Here is a 20524-nt window from a genome sequence, read left to right as displayed (position 1 = left end):
CTGCCGCTGCCTTTTCCTCCAGCCTGTAATCACCCATCATGGAGGTACATGCTCACAAGTAAGTTTCCGCATCACCTTCGGAGCATGTCTTTCCCTTCCTATGAGACAGAAGCTGGAGAAGTCACACAGCAGGTTGGTCTGCATGGAATTCCTCTGAGTAATGTTTCTAGTCTCTTTCCCACCAGGCACTGCCAGGTGCTATTGTTTGAAATTTTCGTCTAGTAATGCTGCTACCAGCACTGGCTTGTTCCATGTGCTTTCGAGAACAGCCTCTGACACCGGCGGGCGCAGCAGCCCACAGCAGCCCCTGAGGAGCAGCTCTGGACATCTAGTCTTGAATAGTCACCTGTGTTAAGCACATGGAACTCACCATCCCCCAAGTACCGAGTTTTTGATTCAGTGAGTCAGGGCCCTCACGTGAGGTTTCTACCAGCTTTCTTGGTGATTCTCATGCAGAGGGGCCAGAAGCCACATTCTGAGAAACCCTGTCTAAAAGAGCCCATCTTGCTACCAGAAAAAAATAAAGTATATATGTATATTTTTTAAGTCAACTTTGAGGTCTAATTTGCACCAAAGGAAATGCATTCATCTCAGGAGCACCTGCTGACAAAGGTAGGCATTTGCAGAACCATTGCCAATCAAGATATGGAATAGCACCAATACTCTAGAAAGTTCTCTCATGTCCCTTTGCTGTCAACAACCCTCCCTCCTGGACATTTAGCCCCAAGCAAATAAATCTGCCTTCGATCTCTACAGATTAAGTTTAGCTTGTTCCAGGATTTCATATAAAAGAATCGTACAGTACGTACTGCTTGGTATCTGTTTTAGCTAAGTAAAAGGTTTTAAAGACTTATTCATGTTGCTGCACTTATCAGTAGGTCTTTGCTTTGTAGGAATGTATCAGGATTTGTTCATCTCCTCTCTAGTTGGTGATACCACGGTTACCTCCAGTTTGAGGCTCTTACGAATATAGCTGTGAACACTGGAATACAAGTCTTTGTGTGGACACAGGTTTTCATTTCTCTTGGGTACCTGGGGTAAGATTACCTGGGGGTGTATGGTAAGGATATGTTTAATTTATAAGAAACTGCCAAACTGTTTTCCAAAGCAGCTGTGCCATTTTACAATCCACCGCAACACGAGAGTTCTAGTTGCTCCACAGCCTTGTCAACACTTGTTGCCAGTCTTCTTACACTTCGCCATTATGGTGGGTGTGCAGTGGAATCTCAATGGTTTTCATTTGCATTTTCCTGATGGCTGAGAATATTGAGCTTTTTTCATGAACTCATTGGCCATTCGTATATTTCTTTTGTGATTCTGATACCGATGGTCCAGAGACCGTATTTAGAGAAACCCCACCTAAAACATCCATGCCCACAGGGCAATGTTTTAAGTGATTTAAATGGAAAATCTAAAATATCTCCCAGCTTTGTAAAATAGGGTGTTTCAATATGCAGAACACCCATATGCTATCTACCTAGCTCTAACAATAAACATTTTGCCGTTTACCCTACTTATGTATATATAAAATTGAACAATTTGAAAATGTTACAGACATCAACACACTTCACCCATAAATACTTCAGCTTGCATCTCCTCAAAATAAGGATATTCTTCTATGTAACTGCAATTGCACCTTTAACTAATTTGGGTCACAGAGATGTGAGAAAATGGTTGCCTGAGGCTTCTGAGAAAAGTCGCCTTGCTCTTTAGACACAAAGAAAAAGTTTCATCTGGATATAAGGCTCAGTATGGGGCTGTCACATGGAACTCAGCCATGGGAGCCAAGGCACCCTTCACTGTTCAAGCCCATTTGAGTTGGATCTTCTGCTACGGGCAGCCAACAGTACCCTGACATAGGCGTGTATTACGGTTGGGGCTCTGAGGGCCTCGTCTCTCTGATGGATCCTTGACTGAGAGCCTGGTTCTGAGCCTGAATGCCTTGCTTTCAGCCTAAACCCTACTATGCTGGCCATTAGTTTGGTCTAATCCCAGATGTGCTTGTAGACCCAGAACCTTCGACATCTTGGTTTCTCTGCTGGTACCTGGAAAAAATGCATGAAGGCCCTGCTCACCTGTGGTCCCAGCACCATTCTGCTGGTAGACCCCTACCTGGTCCCCCAATTGGCCTCTGTCATCAAAACCCTGTTCTCTGAGTCCTCCCCAGCATTTCCTAACTCCCCTGAAGCTGGGATTGCTTTTTCTAATTAGAGCAGGTAATGGAAAGAAAAATGAGGACAACTTTGTATTGCCTTATTTATACCCTGGGAAAATCTAAATATCAAGTCAGGGTATAATAAAGTCAGGATGTAAAAAGCTTTTGTTTTTCGAGTAGAAAAATTTTTTTTTAATATTTAAATTAGTTACAGCATGTGATGGTGGACTGAGGTTCTGAAGAGCCTCTCAGCTGTCAACCATCAACCTCGAGAGATGTGAGGATGGTCTCAGATTTACACTCTAAATTCCATGAGGCCTGCATTCCTCACACTTAGGGGAACAAATTAAAAATAGTTCTTGAAAGGTGGTCTTAGATAATTATACTCACAGACACTAATTTCATTATTTAATGTATTTTTGTTCCTCAGACTTTCTAGAATCACATGATACCTGTTTAAATCATAGTGGGTATACTGAGCTTTTCAATGCAGAAATAGCCTCATTATGTTAGTTATACCATGTTTTTATTTCAGTTTGCTGAATGAGAAGAAATACAAAACAAAAACAAATGAAAACCCCAATTTCTTCTGCAGGTCCAGTCTGTCTTGATAGCAGTTGTTACAGACAGCCCTGAAGCAGCTGGAATATAGTCGGCAAGGACCCAGGTGGAACAGTTCATCTTGAATCGTCGAAAGTATAATTTGATTTCCTTTGGTGCCTTGCACAGTAAGGCACTATTAATGATATAACAGAATAGAAGGTATGCCCACAGCATAGTTCTAGTGACAATTTACTAAGACAGGTTACAGTTTAATGATGGTGGTGGTGATTGTTTCTTTCACTTTACTATTATTTGTTACAATAAGGGTGTAGCCTTTATATTCCACACACACAAAAGAAAACAAGTGCTTATGAAAAAGTCCCTGCCCCCACCCCCTTTTCAAAAACACCCCGAATGTAGCAATTCAATACAACAGAAAAATCAAGACTTGTTTGATTTCAAAAAAAGCAAAGTATGTAATGCAACAGCTGTTTAACTTTCAACTCTAAAATAAACAAACAAAAACTCCCAATATTTAAATTTCTCCAGCACACATTCCAGTATAAATGCTCTGAACTGTAATCAGCTAGTAATTAATGGGAACAGAACCTTAGAAGTTATATTGCTTCCCTACCCCCCTTTCTCTTATAATTAGAGGGTCGGAGGTATTAGGGGATACAAAAGTCAGAGGAAGAAGAATTAAAAAGAAAAATTCCAAAGGCTGCAGTTTGTACTAGAAAGGAAGACAGCATTTTACAAATGCTCAAAAAATCCCAAGGCAAGTTACACAATTCATTCACTATCACTCCTACTTGAAAGAATAAAGACCTCTGCGTCTTTTATAAAACTGTATTTTCAGAACTGCATTACAGGTTCACCAGAAACTATAGTTGTAGTTTAGGCTTCATCAGGAAAACAAGTTCAGTTCAGATCAAGTTAGATACTGTATATCTAGCCTAGCTGGATCGGTGTCTGGAACTGCTCCCTGTGTCACCCCAAACAGCTGTAAACTAAACAATAGTATGTAACTCCATAGGAAGCTTAAGGATTGAGGATATGTACACAGCTAATTATATCTCCCCTGCTTCGCGCTCTTCAGAGCTCCTCCTGTCTTCTGATCTGCCATTAGCGCTCTCATAGGACCGCTTCTTATCTTTTCGATCTCTGTCACGAGGTGATCTGTCTCTTGAATTCCTGTCTCTGTCACGTGATGCTAAGTCTTGGTCTCTGAATCTTTCTTTTGAGGATCTGAAAAATATTAATTTAAGGAGCAAAATGTGTTGGGGAACCCAAAATCCAAGAGAAAGAATCGGATAAATATTAAGGTATGACTGCTGAAGACATACAGAATATATCCAAGAAAGACAAGAGTCAGTGTTCTGACAGAAAAGAGCACTACCATATTTGATAAGGGTCTATCTAAAACAAAGACATGGGTGAAAACAAATAGCTAAGGGTGAAAAACCATATGCGGAAAATAAGAATTTATAGGACATTCTCATTCTGAGAGGCAATCAAAAAAGCTTCTCCAATTCATAGCAAATGCATTTAACATAAGAATTATAGACAATAACTTAAAAAAAGCAAAAGGTATTATCTTATTTTAAAATATATAATAGAATGTAGATCCCACATAGGATGGAAATCAATGTCTTAAACAGGGGTTCTGCAAAACTTTTTTTTGCTGTCTGGTCAGAGTAAATATTTTAGGTTTTGAGGTCACATACAGTCTCTGTGGTATATTCTTCTTCCTTTTCTTTATCAACCCTTTAACAATGTAAAAACCATCCATAGGTTGCTGCCTATACAAAAACAGGTTAGGGGGCCAGATTTGGCCTGCAGGCAACTTAGATAAGAAAACTACTCATTTAATGACAAGGTAACCATTCATTATTTTAAAAATCTGCTTTACTTCTCCTGAGTTAGCTCATTCAACCAACAGAAAAAAAATCAGGATGGAAGACAGAAAAATACAATCACACTATTATAAATCTTGATTAACCATGACTGTTTCTTTTTTTCTTTCTTTTTATAGCAATGGTGGAAATTTTTTGAGAAATAAGCACAGACTCCCACGTGAGGAGGGGGAAAGAGTACCCAACCATGACTGTTTCTTAATACCGCCTCTCTATTCCCACACCCAACTTCAACAAAGTAAATAATAACAAAACAAGCTCATATCAGAGATTCAGTCAGTAGAAAAACCAAAGGACATTACGGGATCAGAATTAATATTGAATTTTCTATACTTTCAACATCTAGAATGAATCAGTACCACATATTATGTTTATTTCATTCTTTATAGATGACATAATACTTTTACATAACTATCTCACTTAACCCATGTTCAGAATTTGGATCAGAGGCCTGATTAATATTTTCAACTTCTATGGCAGGAAAAAACTACTACCATACTCAGTTCTAGAAATATAGTTAAAGAGGATTAAACTAAAAAGGTAGAAAGATAAAGTAATGCCAACTTCGAGCATTCTGCTTAATAAGATTTTAATGAGCTTAATTTAAAAGTGATGTGTAAAAAACACCACCACACAGTACACATCTGGCAACATTAATCCTATCCATACTTCATGGGAATGGAATATGGAGATGATGAGTAAGAGGTCAGTAATAATAACTGAAAATCAACTATGAGATGAGCATCAACTAATGCTTTGTGAGAAATCACAATGACTATACACTAGCAGTTTCCATTCACTATTTCACTCAAATTACCAATAGTCCTAATGAAGCAGGTATTCTTACCATCTATCTCTACCTAGTAGACGGGGAAAGAAAGGTAGGATAATTAAATTACTTAGCCCAGGCCACCGAACCCAAGTAGTCTGACTCCAGCGTCTGCACTATATGTCTGAACAGAGAAGGAAGCAGGAAAATGAAAATGGCTCTCATTTACCAAGAGTAACTGTTGCAAGGGAAAGGTCACAAACAGAATAAATATGCTTATATCAGAGACCAGTATTTCAGCTGGGGCAGGGGAACAACAAATCATTAAAGACTCTTAACTGAGACTTTTACCTTGAAAATTAAACTCAAATATATAGCAATAACTTGTAATAACATATAGGTTTTAATAGCAACTTTCCAATAATTTTTGGCAAAAACAAAGACTATTACTTTGAAAGAGTAATTTGAATATGAAGATTAGAAGTGCTCTAGAGAAAAACAAAACTTTTACAAAAATAATCCTCTTTAGGACATGCTGAAAATTTAGTAGAGGTATCACGTGTACGGTGGGAAAATGTCCTATACAACTTCATAAATGCAGGAAGCATTAGGGACTAGAACAACACAATCTCAGATGAGCAACCCTTCTATCTCAACCACCATAAAAGAGGTGACAGATACCAGAAACAATGAAAGGTGGGCGGGCTCTCCAGAGTAATTGTCGACCATCCATCAACCAGCAGAATGATTCCCAAAATTTACAGTGCAGTTAAAATTCAGAGAATTTTTTAAATGCATTTTTCTGGGTATGGCACCGTGCCTACAGTTTTATGAATTTGAGATAAGTGGCAAATCACACTATCAGAAACTATCCCTTATATAAATTCCCTGCTCATTCTCTACATTTGCCTGGTAACACTTTATAATATCTTTTCCTACCTGGTTTTATCTATTCAAATGATACCCACTTTATTCAAGTTTTATCTACTACCTGAGCCATTTTTTTTTTTTTATTGCTCTGGAACGTCCCACATCTACACTCCTGTATTAGTTACTCTATGACATACAGTTTAGCACTTTATAATATGCTAGGTTTTATATCAGTCTGTTGTCCAAGATGTTAATCCTGTGTTCTAACTCACTTGAATAAAGTTGCTCAACTATGTTATATTTGGTATTGTTTACTAGACGTACAGTAGAAAGTATACAGTTCTTCCTGATTAAAGTTACCTTAAGAACTTCTTGGTTTGCTAAGAGAGTAGAACTTAAATGTTCTCACCAAAAACAAAAGAGAGAGATAAATATGTGAGGTGATAATTAACTAATGGTGAAAATGCTTTTGTAATGTATATGTACCTCAAATCACCACAGTGCACACTTTAAATATCTTAGAATTTTATTTGCCAATTATACCTCAATAAAGCTGGAGAGGAAAGACCTACTTGGAACAAACCAAGAATATAATAAATATTGATTGACAGCCTATGAACTAACTCAGCTTGTGAGTGGTTTCAGGGAATGGCTGGTTGGGGATCAAAAAAACACAGAAAGTTTAAACAGCATTCTGTGGATTCTATCATGGTTTTTATGTAGCATAACCCATAGACAATTTAAAACCAATAGAGACCAGGAACTCAAAAAATCATATGCATGTTTAAGAAGAGTTTTCAAAGCCCGGGCCAGTGTTGCTCAGTGGTTGAGCGTCGACCTATGAACCAGGAGATCACGCATGGTTGATTCCCAATCAGGGCACATGCCTGGGTTGTGAGCTCGATCCCCAGCGGGGGGCATGCAGGAGGCAGCAGATTGATGATTCTCTCTCATCACTGATGTTACACTCTCTCTCCCCCCCCTTCCTCTCTGAAATAAAAAAAAAAGAGTTGTCAAGAAAAAAAGCAACCTGAAGTATGGTTTATGCTCCATAGAAATGAACTAGCTTAAGGACCATCGTGTAACCTGAGACACTTTGGGAGTTTGGTCTACATAGACTGAGTACTAAGGCTTCACCACATTGTTATCCTTTGTCCCGATGAAATTTCCAGGTCCTTAAACTTACTTCACCCTGGGTCTGCACTCCTCGTATCTTGTGAATTTTCATGTCAAGGAAGAAGTCTAACTTCTTTAAGACTCTGAATCTGCCCTGTCAAGCTAACTGTATATAACAACAACATACTAGAATGTGTCTGCTCTGCGGAAGTGCACCAGCTCAAAGAAGTATGGAAAACATTGTCAAACAAAGCTGAACAATTCAATGAAAGGACTGCTCAGAGCCCCTAATTCATCAATACATACAGAAAAAAAACTCTAAGACTATTGGTACCTAAAATTATTTGCCCATGAAGTACGTCGTCTTCCCCCGCCCCCCACCCCCGCCAAAAACATACGACGCAGAGAAAAGCATAACCTCTGCACATATTTGTTCCAAATGTCTTTCTCTGGCTCATAAGAATATTCTTTCTGAACTACCCATACAATCAGGGAAAAAACTGTTAATACACCCACACACAAATGTGTACATATTACCAGATGCAAGTTTCAAATCAATAGTATTCCAATTCTAAACCATAAAGGTAGTTCCATGTCCTCTTATGGACACCTCAGTACCTCCTCCTGGATCGCTCTCTGCTTCTGTCTCTAGAACTGTGCCCACTTCTCTGGTGGCTGCGGCTGCGACTTCGGCTGCTAGAGCGAGATCTGTGGCGGTGGCGCTTCTCCCGAGATTTAGACCGAGTTCTCCTCTTTCGTTCTCGTGACATGGAGCGAGATCGATGTCGGCGATGCTCTCTGGACCTGGATCTATAAAAAAAACATTTGATTTACTTTTTAGCTTTGTCAACACTACGCTGCGCATTGACTAAAGCCTCTCTTTAAACAGAAACTATCCCTTAGTAGCTTTGCTTAATGCCAATTCTATTCAAGTCAACTAAATCCACACTAAAACTGCTGGTATCCTATATAATAAAAGGCTAATATGCAAATCAACCAAACGCCAGAATGACCAGTTGCTATGACACGCACAGAGGTCAATCAATAGTGTATAAATTGCCCTGGCTGGTTTGGCTCAGTGGATAGAGCATAGGCCTGCAGACTGGGGGGACCCAGGTTCAATTCTGGTCAAGGGCACATGCCTGGGTTGCGGATCAATGATTTTCATCGCTGATGTTTTTATCTCTCTCCCTCTCCTTTCCTCTCTGAAATCAACAAAAATATATTTTTAAAAAAATGTTTTAAAAAAAAATGTATAAATTTACATCAGGAATATAAAAAAAGGAAGGAAACCAATCTGTATCACTACTACACATCAGGGATTGTATTATGTAGGATTACTGTAGATTCTAGATGCTTTATGGAATAAATTTCATTTAAACTTCTAAGACTTTTAGTATACTTTAGATAAAGCATGTACCTGATGGACATGGATAGAAGGGAGGAGAGGCGTGAAAAAAATATTGTTTAGAATAAACTTCAGCTCTCTGGATTAGAGAGGTTTTGTATGACCATTGAAGTAATTTGGCCCAGCTGACGTGGCTCAGTGGTTGAGTGTTGACCTATGATCCAGGGGGTCATGGTTCAATTCCTGGTCAGTGCACACACTTGGGTTGCAGACTCGATCCCCAGTGGGGAGCACGCAGAAGGCAGCCAATCAATGATTCTCTCTCATCATTGATGTTACTCTCTCTCTCTCCATTCCTCTCTGAAATCAATAAAAATATATTTAAAAAAAAGAAAGGAAGAAGTTTGAATGTCCACAATATGCCTAGTCACAGTATAATCCAAACAGAATAAGACAGCCCGGCTAGTGTGGCTCTGTGGTTTAGCATCGACCTATGAATCGAGAGATCACGGTTGGATTCCTGGTCAGGGCACATGACCAGATTGTGGGCTCAATTCCCAGTAGGGGGCATGCAGTAGGCAGCCTATCGATTCTCATCATTGATTTCTCTCTCTCTTTCTCCTCCCGCCCCCCTCTCTCCTCCCCTCTACCTTCTTCTTTCTGAAATCAATAAAAACATATTAAAAAAAAAAAAACCTAGAAGGAAAAACACTTCTGTAGCCTCCACTTGGTCACAAAACTAACTTGTATATTGTGTGTGGTGAGAGGATGGCATATACGGAAGACAGAGAACTGAGGGAAAACAATGAGAAATAAAGGTATGAAACTTTGTTAGAAGAGTCACTTAATATAATAGTACAAAAGCACATTATTCAGGTGTTACATGTGCAAACTGATTTTATTTTCCAATGATTATTTTGTTAAGTGAACTGTAAAAGCATTTAGTATATGTCAACATTATGGTCAAAGAAAGGCACATATTGTGGACATTAATCATAACTGAATAGAGTATTTTACACTTGAAAAAAACATTTCTGGCCCTGTCCAGTTGGTTGGGCATTCTCTCAAGTAGCTAGAGGTTGCTGGTTTGATTCCTGGTCAGGGCACAGGTTTTGGGCTCGATTCCCAAAGGGGCGTGTACAGGCAGCCAATCGATGTTCCGATTTTACATTGTTTTTCTTTCTCTTTCCCCCTTCCCTTCCTCTCTCCCTAAAAATCAGTAAAAATATTTGTATTACATTTTTATTGATCAAAGAGAGGAAGGGAGAGGGAGCGAAAGATGGAAAAATTAATGATGAGAATCATTGACTGGCTGCCTGCTACACGCCCTAGTAGGGATTGAGCTCACAACTTGGGCCAGGAATCAAACCATGACTTCCCGATTCGTAGGCCAAGGCTCAACCACTGAGCAACACCAGCTAGGCAATAAAAAAAGATTTTAAAAAATATTTCTGATAAGAAGCAGGGGGAGCCCTAGGCGATTTGACTCAGTGGATAGTCAGCCTGCACACTGAAGGGTCACAGATTCAATTCTTGTAAAGGGCATGTACTCTGGTTGGGGAACCTTTCTGAGGCAACCATTTAATGTCTGTCTGTCTGTCTGTCTCTCTCATCGATGTTTTCCTGTCTCTCCCTCTCCTACTCTCTCTAAAAATCAATGGAAAAATATCCTCAGGTGAGGTTTAACAAAAGAAAACAAAATTATTTTGTTTTCCATACTTCTTGGAGCTGGTGCACTTCCACAGAGCAGACACATTCTAGTATATTGTTGTTTAATCAGCATAATAGGTATGCATTGTTAAATACAGTTAGCTTCACAGGGCAGATTCAGAATCTTAAAGAAGTTAGATTTCTTCCTTGACATGAAAATTCACAAGATAAAATTTTATGCAGGGGGAAAGAGCATAAAATTCATTCAATACAAGTTTTGCCATATTATATTTTGGTTAATCACTCACTTTGATCTATTATAATAAATCCATTTCTTTCAATGTATTACTTCATGTATCTTTTTAAAGTTATCCATCATTCAAAAAATATTTACTGGATGCCTACTGCATTGTTCTAAGATTGTGCTGCAATTACACCGGTGGGCAAGAGTATGTTTATAGTTGTAAGGGAAACACAGAGTTTATTCTTGTATTAATACTTATTAATTACTGTATTTTCCACACAAACAATTGTAAACCTATATATTCCAGATATGTGGGCAATAAAAATAGGTGAGGTAGTAAAAAAAGAAATAGAGTGTCTTTGGAGGACTTAAACAGAGCTGACATGATTTATTTCACTTATACAAATCGTTTAAATACTTTTGTCAACAAAGGTAACCAGCTTGCATTAACCAACCAATGAACAGAACAGTATCATCACTTGATGCTTATCCTTCTACTCTGGATGTGAGAAACTCACATCGTAAATAGCTAACACACCTGTCCTCTTTGTTTACTAATGCCTTAGTTTTTTAGTGCTTTAAGCAGAACAATAACTGAAAGGCTAAGAAGCACTTAGGGGCATCTAAAACATATAAGGTTTTGTTTTTTAAAAAAAATGTTTGTATTGATTTCAGAGAGAAAGAGCGAGAGATAGAAACACCAATGATGAGACAGAATCATTGATTGGCTGCCTCCTGAAGCCCCCTACTAGGGATTGAGCCCGTAACGCAGGCATATGCCCTTGACCAGAATCAAACCCGGGACTCTTCAGTCTGCAGGCCGACGTTCTATCCAATGAGCCAAACCAGATAAGGCAGGTTTTTCTTTCATAGAGACAAATGCTCCAGTTTAGAGGAAAAAGTTCTTGGGAAATAGTTACTCATTGGAATTAAGAGTACTTAGAATGTTTCAAAAAAAATGTCATCCGAACAAGAGGAATACTAGAATTTCAAAAAGAATGAGAAAGGGCATTCTAGGTGGAAATAAATTCATGAGAAAGAGTCAAGAATAAGAACAAGAATGGTTGCCGAACCGGTTTGGCTCAGTGGATAGAGCGTCGGCCTGCGGACTCAAGGGTCCCAGGTTCGATTCCGGTCAAGGGCATGTACCTTGGTTGCGGGCACATCCCCGGTGGGGGATGTGCAGGAGGCAGCTGATCGATCTCTCTCATCGATGTTTCTAGCTCTCTGTCCCTCTCCCTTCTTCTCTGTAGAAAATCAATAAAAAATATATTAAAAAAAAAAAAAAAAAAGAACAAGAATGGCAAGTGAAGAATTAAGAAAGATAAAGTACACCATGTTTTCTCACCTTTCTCAGATAGAAAACAGTTATCAGTAGCTAGTAAAAATTGTAAAGAAAGGCTTCAAAAAGCCCCCAAATATGAAATCCATAAGTCAAGGTGTTACCATGTCCTTTTCCTCTTGAAGGCTGTGAGTGCCCCTTTCAAGCTTTTTATGATCAGTTACCAAGGGTAGTAAGTACTAACTCATAGAAAGTCAAGATGGAGGCATAAAGTAAACATTTTATTTTTAATATGTTTTTATTGATTTTTTAGAGAGAGAGAGAAAGGGAGAAGGGGAAAGAGAGAGAAACACTGATATGAGGAACAGCAATCAGCTGCTTCCCGTTTGCACTCTGACAGGGCATTTTCATATGTGCCCTGACCAGCAATCGAAATGGTAACCTTTCAGTGCACAGTTCACAGTACACACTGGCCAGGGCTAAACTAAACATTTTAGTTTCCCTTACTAACCCACCATGAACCTCTCATTCAAAAATGTATCCAATTATTTAACCTACTTACATTTTCAACACCTTTTAGAATGTTTCTTAGACGCACCACCCAAATTGATTTTTTTAAAAAATATCCTCTCACATATTTACCCTGACCTTCTAAAGATTTTAAAGAAATACTCTGGCCCTAGCTGGTTTAGCTCAGTGTTTAGAGCATTAGCCTGCAGATTGAAGGGTCCCGGTTTCAATTCTGGTCAAGGGCACATGCCCAGGTTGCAGGCTCAATCCCCAGTAGGAAGCGTGCAGGAGGCAGCCAATAAGTGATTCTCTCTCATTATTGGTGTCTCTATCTCTCTCTTCCTTCCTCTCTGAAATCAATAAAAATTTAAAAATAATTTTAAGAAGCTAACTTTGCTTTTAAAAAATAAAGTGCACACAAATGCCAATTAAAAAAAGAAATACTCTGGCCCAGCCGGTGTGGTTCAATGGTTGAAAGTCGACCTATGAACCAGGAGGTCAGGTCACATGCCCTGGTGGTGGGCTGATCCCCAGTAGTGGGCATGTAGGAGGCAGCCAATCATTGATGTTTCTATCTCTCCCTTCCTCTCTGAAATCAATAAAAATTTAAAAAAAATTAAAAATAAAGAAATATTCTGAAATGTTTTAAGTTTCCCCCCTAACTCCAGGGCACTGTTTATATAATTTTACTTTGATAAAACTAAACTATAGTACATGCGTATCTTCTGAACAGTTTCTTTGCAAAAGATATTGCTTTAACTTGAACTACAAAAATATTAAGTGTACTAATCTATTAATTCTTGTTCATTTTTAAAAGGCATTTTATCTATAACACCCTTATTTGAAAAAAAAAAAACAGCTTCACTGCTTAACTTGTATTATACCTACCTTTTGGGATTCTTGCTATGTGATCGAGACCTAAAACAAAACAAAACAAAAAAATCTATTTTTAGAAAAGTAACTATAAATGGGAATAAGTATGCTGGGCTGTTAAAAATTACATTCTTCCTGATGTGTAATTTTTATGTTAATTTTATAAATATAAGGCATGTGTATGCACAGAAAATTTTTCAAAATACACCACAAACTCTACCCCACCTTGGCATATGAATTCTCTTAACTAAGAAACCTGGTTCTTAACACAGTACATCACAACTCACTAATTCTCCAGAAACCACTTACTTTCCAACCCTGGAAAAATTCACTGTCATTTCTTCCTGCCCTCTGGGAACAGAATAAAATTTCTATGATCTGAGATGTATACACTTTGGATCTGCAAACTCATACTATAATCCCTAGAACACCCAAATCAATCTTATAACATGTTTTCCCTCCCTCCCCTCTTCCTTTCTCCCCACCCAAGGATATGTTTTATTGTTTTTTGAGAGAGAGAGGAAGGGGTAGAGAAAGAAACATCAATATGAAAGAAATACTGATCAGCTGCCTCCTGCATGCGCCCCAACTAGGGAATGAACTGGAAACCTTTTGGTATACAAGATGACACACCAACCAAGCCACCAGGCCAGGGGGCACAACATGACACATGACAGTTACATAAAACACTCTTACATTTCCTAGCACACAATTAACACTCAATAAATAGTAATAGCCAATATTATAGTTTTTTTTTTGTGGAGACTATACAAATGGTTGAAGCATGGCTTTGGAATCAGCCTGATGTTTCAACTCTGGTTCCACCACTCACCATCTGTGTGACCTTGGCAGACATATATATTCCCCTCAGCTTAGTTTGTCATTTGTAAAAGAGGGATAGTGATATTAATTTCACAGGGGGTTGTAAAAATTAGATGAACTGCTAGAGATAAATTTTTAGCACAGTGCCTGGAAAATAGCGCTGGTAAGTAACAGTAATTTTTATCATTACCCTTTTCAGTACCACAGCTGGAATCCTATGTGGTATAATTTTGAACTCACTTGCAATTTCCTCATCTTCCATACTTAGCTATAATACTTAAGTTCATATATAGATTAAAATTTTTAAAAAAGCATTACTGAAATACATTGCGTTTATAATTATTGTTTAAAAGAATTTGTCAAGTGGCAACAGAGAAGATGCAATGTACTTTCTTGTCATCCACAAATGTGAAAATGTAGTTCAGCAAAGAATATTTTTTTTCTCATTTGATTTACCTCCGTTGAATCATTTATATTAGTGGCACTACATTCAGTTGAATTTTAAGTTAAACTGAGATTTCTAATGCCATTTATATTATTTTAAATATTACAATATTGGGCAGTATCACCACCTGAGTACACAAAAGAGAATAGAGCTAAAGCTCTGAGGTGAACTTTATGGTAAATGAAGAACATATACATCAATGGAGGAATGACAGCACTTCCCCAAAGAGGAAGATGGCCCGGCCATCATGGCTCAGTGGCTTAGTGTCAACCTATGAACCAGGAGGTCACGGTTTGATTCTCAGTCATAGCACATGCCCAGGGCTGCAGACTATCACCAGTAGGAGGTTCAGGAGACAGCCAATCAATGATTCTCTCTCATCACTGATGTTTCCTATCTCTCTCCCTCTCTAAAATCAATAAAAATATTTTTTTAAAAAAAGCTTGGAGGAAGTTGGCATGACCTATACATATTATCAAGGGTAAGGCATTTAAATTTCAGAGATGTGTAATACAATTAAGGGAACACTATAAATTAGAACTACAGGTGAATCTTTTGTGGCATACCTGCACATCCTAACATTGTTGAAGTTATGAACAACACATACAAAGAATGTTGCCACCAGAGTGCCAAGCAGTTTGTTGATAATGAATAAAAGTAACCCAGAACATTTAAACATTATAAATATGAAGTAAATATGAAGATTTATATGATTCTATCAAAATAACTAATACCAATTAAAAATAATTTATTATTGAGTAAACATTTTAAAAGTTTATAGCTCCTAGAATTGAGTGTAGAATGAAAGTAAATTTAATCAATAAAACAAAACACCCAAACCTTTTATCAAGCATAAAATATATCATAAAAATAGTTCCGTGCCAACCTGGTACAAATCTATCCCATCATGAAAATCAGGGGGCTAGAAAAGAGTTTTACATAGCTTACAAAACAAAGATGTGACTCTCTCTTTATTACCTCTTTAATACACTTTTAAGGAAAAAAGGACCTTGACTTTAATGGCCATTACGTTAACATACTTGCACAAACATTGTTTTGCATGGTAGCATTTTAAAGAGTAAACAAGATTTCCCATGTCTACATTTGTTAACATCTAAAATCTTATACCAATCACATCTCAAAGATGAAACAGGATTTTCAACTTCAAATACTTAGACTATTCAATTCATCACTCCATACCTCCTCAACTTTTCCCTTTCTTCTCTCTCCCTTTCTTCTCTTCGCTTCAGGCGTTCCTGGTTTCTTTTCTCCTGCTTCTCAGCTACCACTCTCTTAAAAGACAAAAAAAAACAACTAAGTTTAAATAATAATAAATGAGAAACATTTACTGGGTCCATTCTTAATGAGCATTATCCTAAACTTTAGCCAGATCTGGTTTCCAATATTGTACAAGTAACATCAAAATCTGCTAATAACAATTCAATTTTGATAAGGAAAATCATTGGACTTACAAGTCTGGTTTCTAAAATCTTTTATCTTTTTGTAAAATTTATAAAATTTCATGGTCCTCCATGACTTCTTCTATTTTTTTTTAAATTTACTTATTGATTTTTAGAAAGACAGAGGCAGGAGAGAGGGTAAGGAGAGGGGGAGGGAGAGAGGAAGGGGGAGGGGGAAGGAGCAAGGGAGGGAGAGGGAGAGAGAAACACTGATTTGTTGTTCTACTATTTGTGCATTCTGGTTGCTTATTGTATATACCCTGACCAGGGATCGAACTCGCACCTTGGCCTATCAGGATGACACTCTAACAGAACTACCAGCTAGGGCCTTCATGACTTCTTAATATTTGAAAATTAGTTCTATAAATTTTTTCTCCTCTGAATACTTTCTGGCATTATTTTGTATTTTTTAAAATCAACCAACCATTATAAATCACAAGTTCCCATGCTCTATGATTTCCAATATAGAAATGTTTTCTGTCACTTCCAATTACCATCCTGATGCTGCTATTTTAAAAACAGCAAAATGCTGAACTGTTCTGTTGCTAGGTCTATCTGCAAAGACTCCCAAGTAGGTATCATTTGCTATACTGAAACTCATTTTGTCATTTTTTTAAAACTTACCTGAGCGAGATCATCTTAGCTACTCAGAATACAGAGAGCCACTATTAACTACAATATTCATCCACTCTGTTTATGTTTACCTCCTCAGATATACCTTTTCTGTTTGCTTATCCTCTCAAAAGAACTCAGCAGATGAGTAAGAACTTGTTGCCTTTCTCAGAACAGCTTACATATTTGACAGTGATTGTCCTTTTTTAAAAAATAGGTTTCATTCTAACTCCTTTCTGAAATGGAGGCAGGAGTGTAAAATAAAACCAGAGGTCCTACCAGATTGCTATGTAGTGAAGAACTGCAAAATATTTCAACTAAATATTTGGTTCATTTTCTCAAACTTCCTTTAGAGTAAATATTATATTATTTATTTTATAGGAAAAAGAGAAAAACTTAGGGGACTTTGTATAAAATAATTAGTTTAAAACCAGTTTGCAAGATTCCTACTCCATCATATTCAACTACTACCTCCAAGAATAGGGGAATAGTAATTAAAGGTCTGTCTCTCAAACATTATCCATTAAACCAATGGTATCTCCATTTGAAATCCTACACTATTCAGTATGAATTGTGAAAGGGACTCACAGTCACGATTACTATACAAAAAGACAACTAATACAGATCAAAAGAATGAGTGGTTAAATTAGATAAAGTGATATTAATTTAACAATATACCTTTAATTCTTCAAGCTTCTCTCTTATTTCAATAAATCCCAGGTGCAGTTTACCCCCAAAATGATCAGCCAATCGTCTGTCATTATCATGAAGACCTAAATAAGCAGAGCAGACTTCACAGACTCGAAGTTTCTGCTGTTGGAAACTGGAAGCTGGCATAGAATTCCGATACACTTCCTAGACAAAAGTGAAAAACAATGTTCATATAAACTTCATGGAACATCATACAATTAAACAAAATACACTTTTCTAAAGAACAAAATGTTTTCCAATGAATACACAAAAGCATGGCATTTTGTCATGAAAATTCTAGATTCCCCATAACCCCCCATCCTCTGTCTCAGAACCTCTTCACTGGGTATAAAAAAAAAAATTGGAGCCCCAAATACTTTTTACCAAGAACTACTGTATCTACCATGATACAGAACACAACTTTCTGAAAGTTTTTCTCAATGTTCTGTTTTCTATAATTTTTGTTAAAAATGAGATGTAGCAACCCCAAAACTTTATCAGTGAAGGATCAAGGAAGTAGAAGTCGCCCATGCTTGCAGAGAAGGCATGCACGTTTTCTATACCATTACAGCTTCCTTCCATTGCCTTCTTTCTTACGCATCCCTTTGGAAATGTGGATGGGACATACAAATAATAAACCTCCTACTAAAAGTAAGAGTTTATAAGACAAGCAATGAAAAATGCCTTACTGAGATTTAAATATCTTATACCCAACCATTTTATTTATATTAAGTTCATTAATGAAGTAATTAATACTAGTGGGTTGGTATAACCACTGTATCATTTTTTTCCTTATTGACAGAATTCTGATTTTTGTTTTGAGCATACACAGTCATTTCCAAGCTTCTGTGTAGCTCTAAGAAAATATAGATATAAGTGGACATTGCTGGATATATCTTATACCCAACCATTTTATTTATATTAAGTTCATTAATGAAGTAATTAATACTAGTGGGTTGGTAAAAAAGTGATGGAAAACAGAATACTTGCCGTTTCAAAATGTCAATACCAAACACTAACATAGTAACATCATAGTTATGGGACAAACCACTAACATGTGCCTTCTGACAGGATGTAACATTACTTTAGTGGTATTCCTGACAAAATCTAAAATCAGACAAACCCAAACTGAAGGACATTTCACAAAACAAATATGTGATCAGCTCGTCTCTAGAGTACACAGTAAAAAGTGATCTCTTGAGCTTCTTGCATATTTTCCATTGCGTTTAGTGCAATACCATAAACATTAATAACATGGCACCCAAATGATTCTCTCTCATCATTAATGTTTCTCTTTCTCCCTCTCCCTTCCTCTCTGAAATCAATTAAAAAGAAATATATATATATATATATATATATAATGATGTCTCCAATGCTGTATTATGAATATGACTTAGAATACTGTATGCCATTAAAATTTTTTAAAAATATTTTTATTGATTTCAGAGAGGAAAGGAGAGGGAGAGAGAGAGAAACATCAATGATGAGAATCACTGATCAGCTGCCTCCTGAAGGCCCCCTACTGGGGACCGAGCCTACAACATGGACATGTGCCCCTGACTGGAATCAAACCGGGGACCCTTCAGTCCACAGGCCGACACTCTAGCCACTGAGCCAAACCAGTCAGGGCAGTATGCCATTAAAATTTTATAATGATTCATTAGTGTATAGGCTAGGCTACTGTGACCCAATCTTATTGATTATACTAGGCCAGAGATTTTCAACCGGTATGCCACAAAAAATTTTAAAACATGCAATACCTGACTATTTAGTCAGGGGCACTGACCTCTTTTTCCTTAGATTGCCAAATAAAAAAATGACAACAGCCCTAGCCAGTGTGACTGGGTTGGTTGAACTGTGGTTCCATATACCAAAGGGTGACAGGTTTGATTCCTGATCTTGGTACATACCCAGGTTGCGGTTCGACCCCACAGTTGGGGCTTGTAAGGGGGGCAATCAATTGATGTTTCTCTTATATCGATGTCTGTCTGTCTCTCCCCTCTCCCTTCCTCTCTCTAAAAAAAAGGCTTTAATAAAAGACTTCAAAAAAAAAAAAAAAACAAACCAGCCAACACAATAGCCATCTAGTGTAAATGAATTAAAATTATACAGATTGGCAAAAAAATATATTTTTGGTGTGCCATGGAATTTTAGTAATTAGTTTATGTGTGCCATCAGATGACTATTACTGCTTCTCCATTATTTTAGCATGAATTATTGTTATATCTGTGAATAAACATAAATTTCTTCTTCACATTATCTTTTTCATTTCTGATGTCTAGTGTTAGTTATATGTTAAACAGCTATAGTATTTTATATCATGTAAGACAGTATTGATGTTGATACTGAAGATGAAGCAGATGACAAACTTACGATATCAATAAATACAGTGTAGTAGTATATTTTCATTTCACTACCTTACTTTATTGTAAGAATATTGTATATAATACATATAACATACAAAATCTGTGTTAATCAACTGTTTTTGCTATCATAAACAGCTGGAGGAGGAGGAAGAGGAGGAAGAGGAAGGAGAGGAGGACGGGAGGGGAGGGGAGAAGAAATCACAAGCAATAATAGGTAAATATTTTTAATTGAATTACAATGAAAATCTGTGGGATGCAGCTATAGTTGTGCTTAAAAGAAAACATATAACATTAAATGATCTAAAATCAATGACCTAAGCTTCTGCCTTAAGGCTATAACAAATTAAACCCAGGTGTGATGCAGTTATAAGCAATGGAGACTACTGCAAAAGTGGAAAATATAATCTCATATGAAGGCATTCAATTTCTTAAAAAACAAAATAGAATTTTGGGCCAAACATAATAGAACTTTGCGTGCAGGATATCAGATTTTAACTGTGCTGTGGAGGAAGAGCTGAGGCTCCCAAGGTGCTAGCTGTCTGTACTGAGGTGGGAAGAGAAGGGAGAATGCTACAGTTGCATGGATTTAAAATGGAGAATAGGGTATCATAGTAACCAGATATATGCAGTGTGTGTGCATGCGCACACAGACACAAATGACTGCTGTATATGCCTAGTTAGTTCAGTTAATTTTATTTACCAGTTATAAATTTCATATCAATGGCTCCAAATTCCAAAAACCACTAATTTTGATATATAATCCATCAGTATGACATGGACTAATTACATATGTTCTGAGAAGTACATACTGCCCTGGCCAGTTTTGTTCAGTGGTTAGATTGCCAGTCTGGGG

General features: G+C 37.3%; 1 protein-coding gene across 10 annotated transcripts in view; it reads right to left on the bottom strand.

The window, feature by feature from the left end:
* Positions 1 to 2664: 2664 nt before the first annotated feature.
* Positions 2665 to 20524, bottom strand: part of LOC102440016 (putative RNA-binding protein Luc7-like 2) — a 59205-nt gene continuing 41345 nt past the window's right edge. For 9 of the 10 annotated variants that reach the window (XM_006101339.2, XM_006101337.2, XM_023764823.1 and 6 more), the window contains 5 exons: positions 17294 to 17470; positions 15744 to 15835; positions 13292 to 13321; positions 7988 to 8179; positions 2665 to 3946 (listed from right to left, as the gene is read on the bottom strand). In XM_006101339.2, the coding sequence (XP_006101401.1) occupies positions 3769 to 3946; positions 7988 to 8179; positions 13292 to 13321; positions 15744 to 15835; positions 17294 to 17470 (669 nt within the window). In that variant the 3' untranslated portion in view covers positions 2665 to 3768. The remainder of the gene's footprint in view (positions 3947 to 7987; positions 8180 to 13291; positions 13322 to 15743; positions 15836 to 17293; positions 17471 to 20524) is intronic. The other variant, XM_014466669.2, reaches the window with a different exon arrangement.

Source organism: Myotis lucifugus, unplaced genomic scaffold, assembly GCF_000147115.1.
Source record: "Myotis lucifugus unplaced genomic scaffold, Myoluc2.0 scaffold_351, whole genome shotgun sequence".
Classification (NCBI taxonomy): domain Eukaryota; kingdom Metazoa; phylum Chordata; class Mammalia; order Chiroptera; family Vespertilionidae; genus Myotis; species Myotis lucifugus.
The sequence above is the reverse complement of the archived record's forward strand: the minus strand, read 5'-3'. Positions and strand labels throughout refer to the sequence as shown.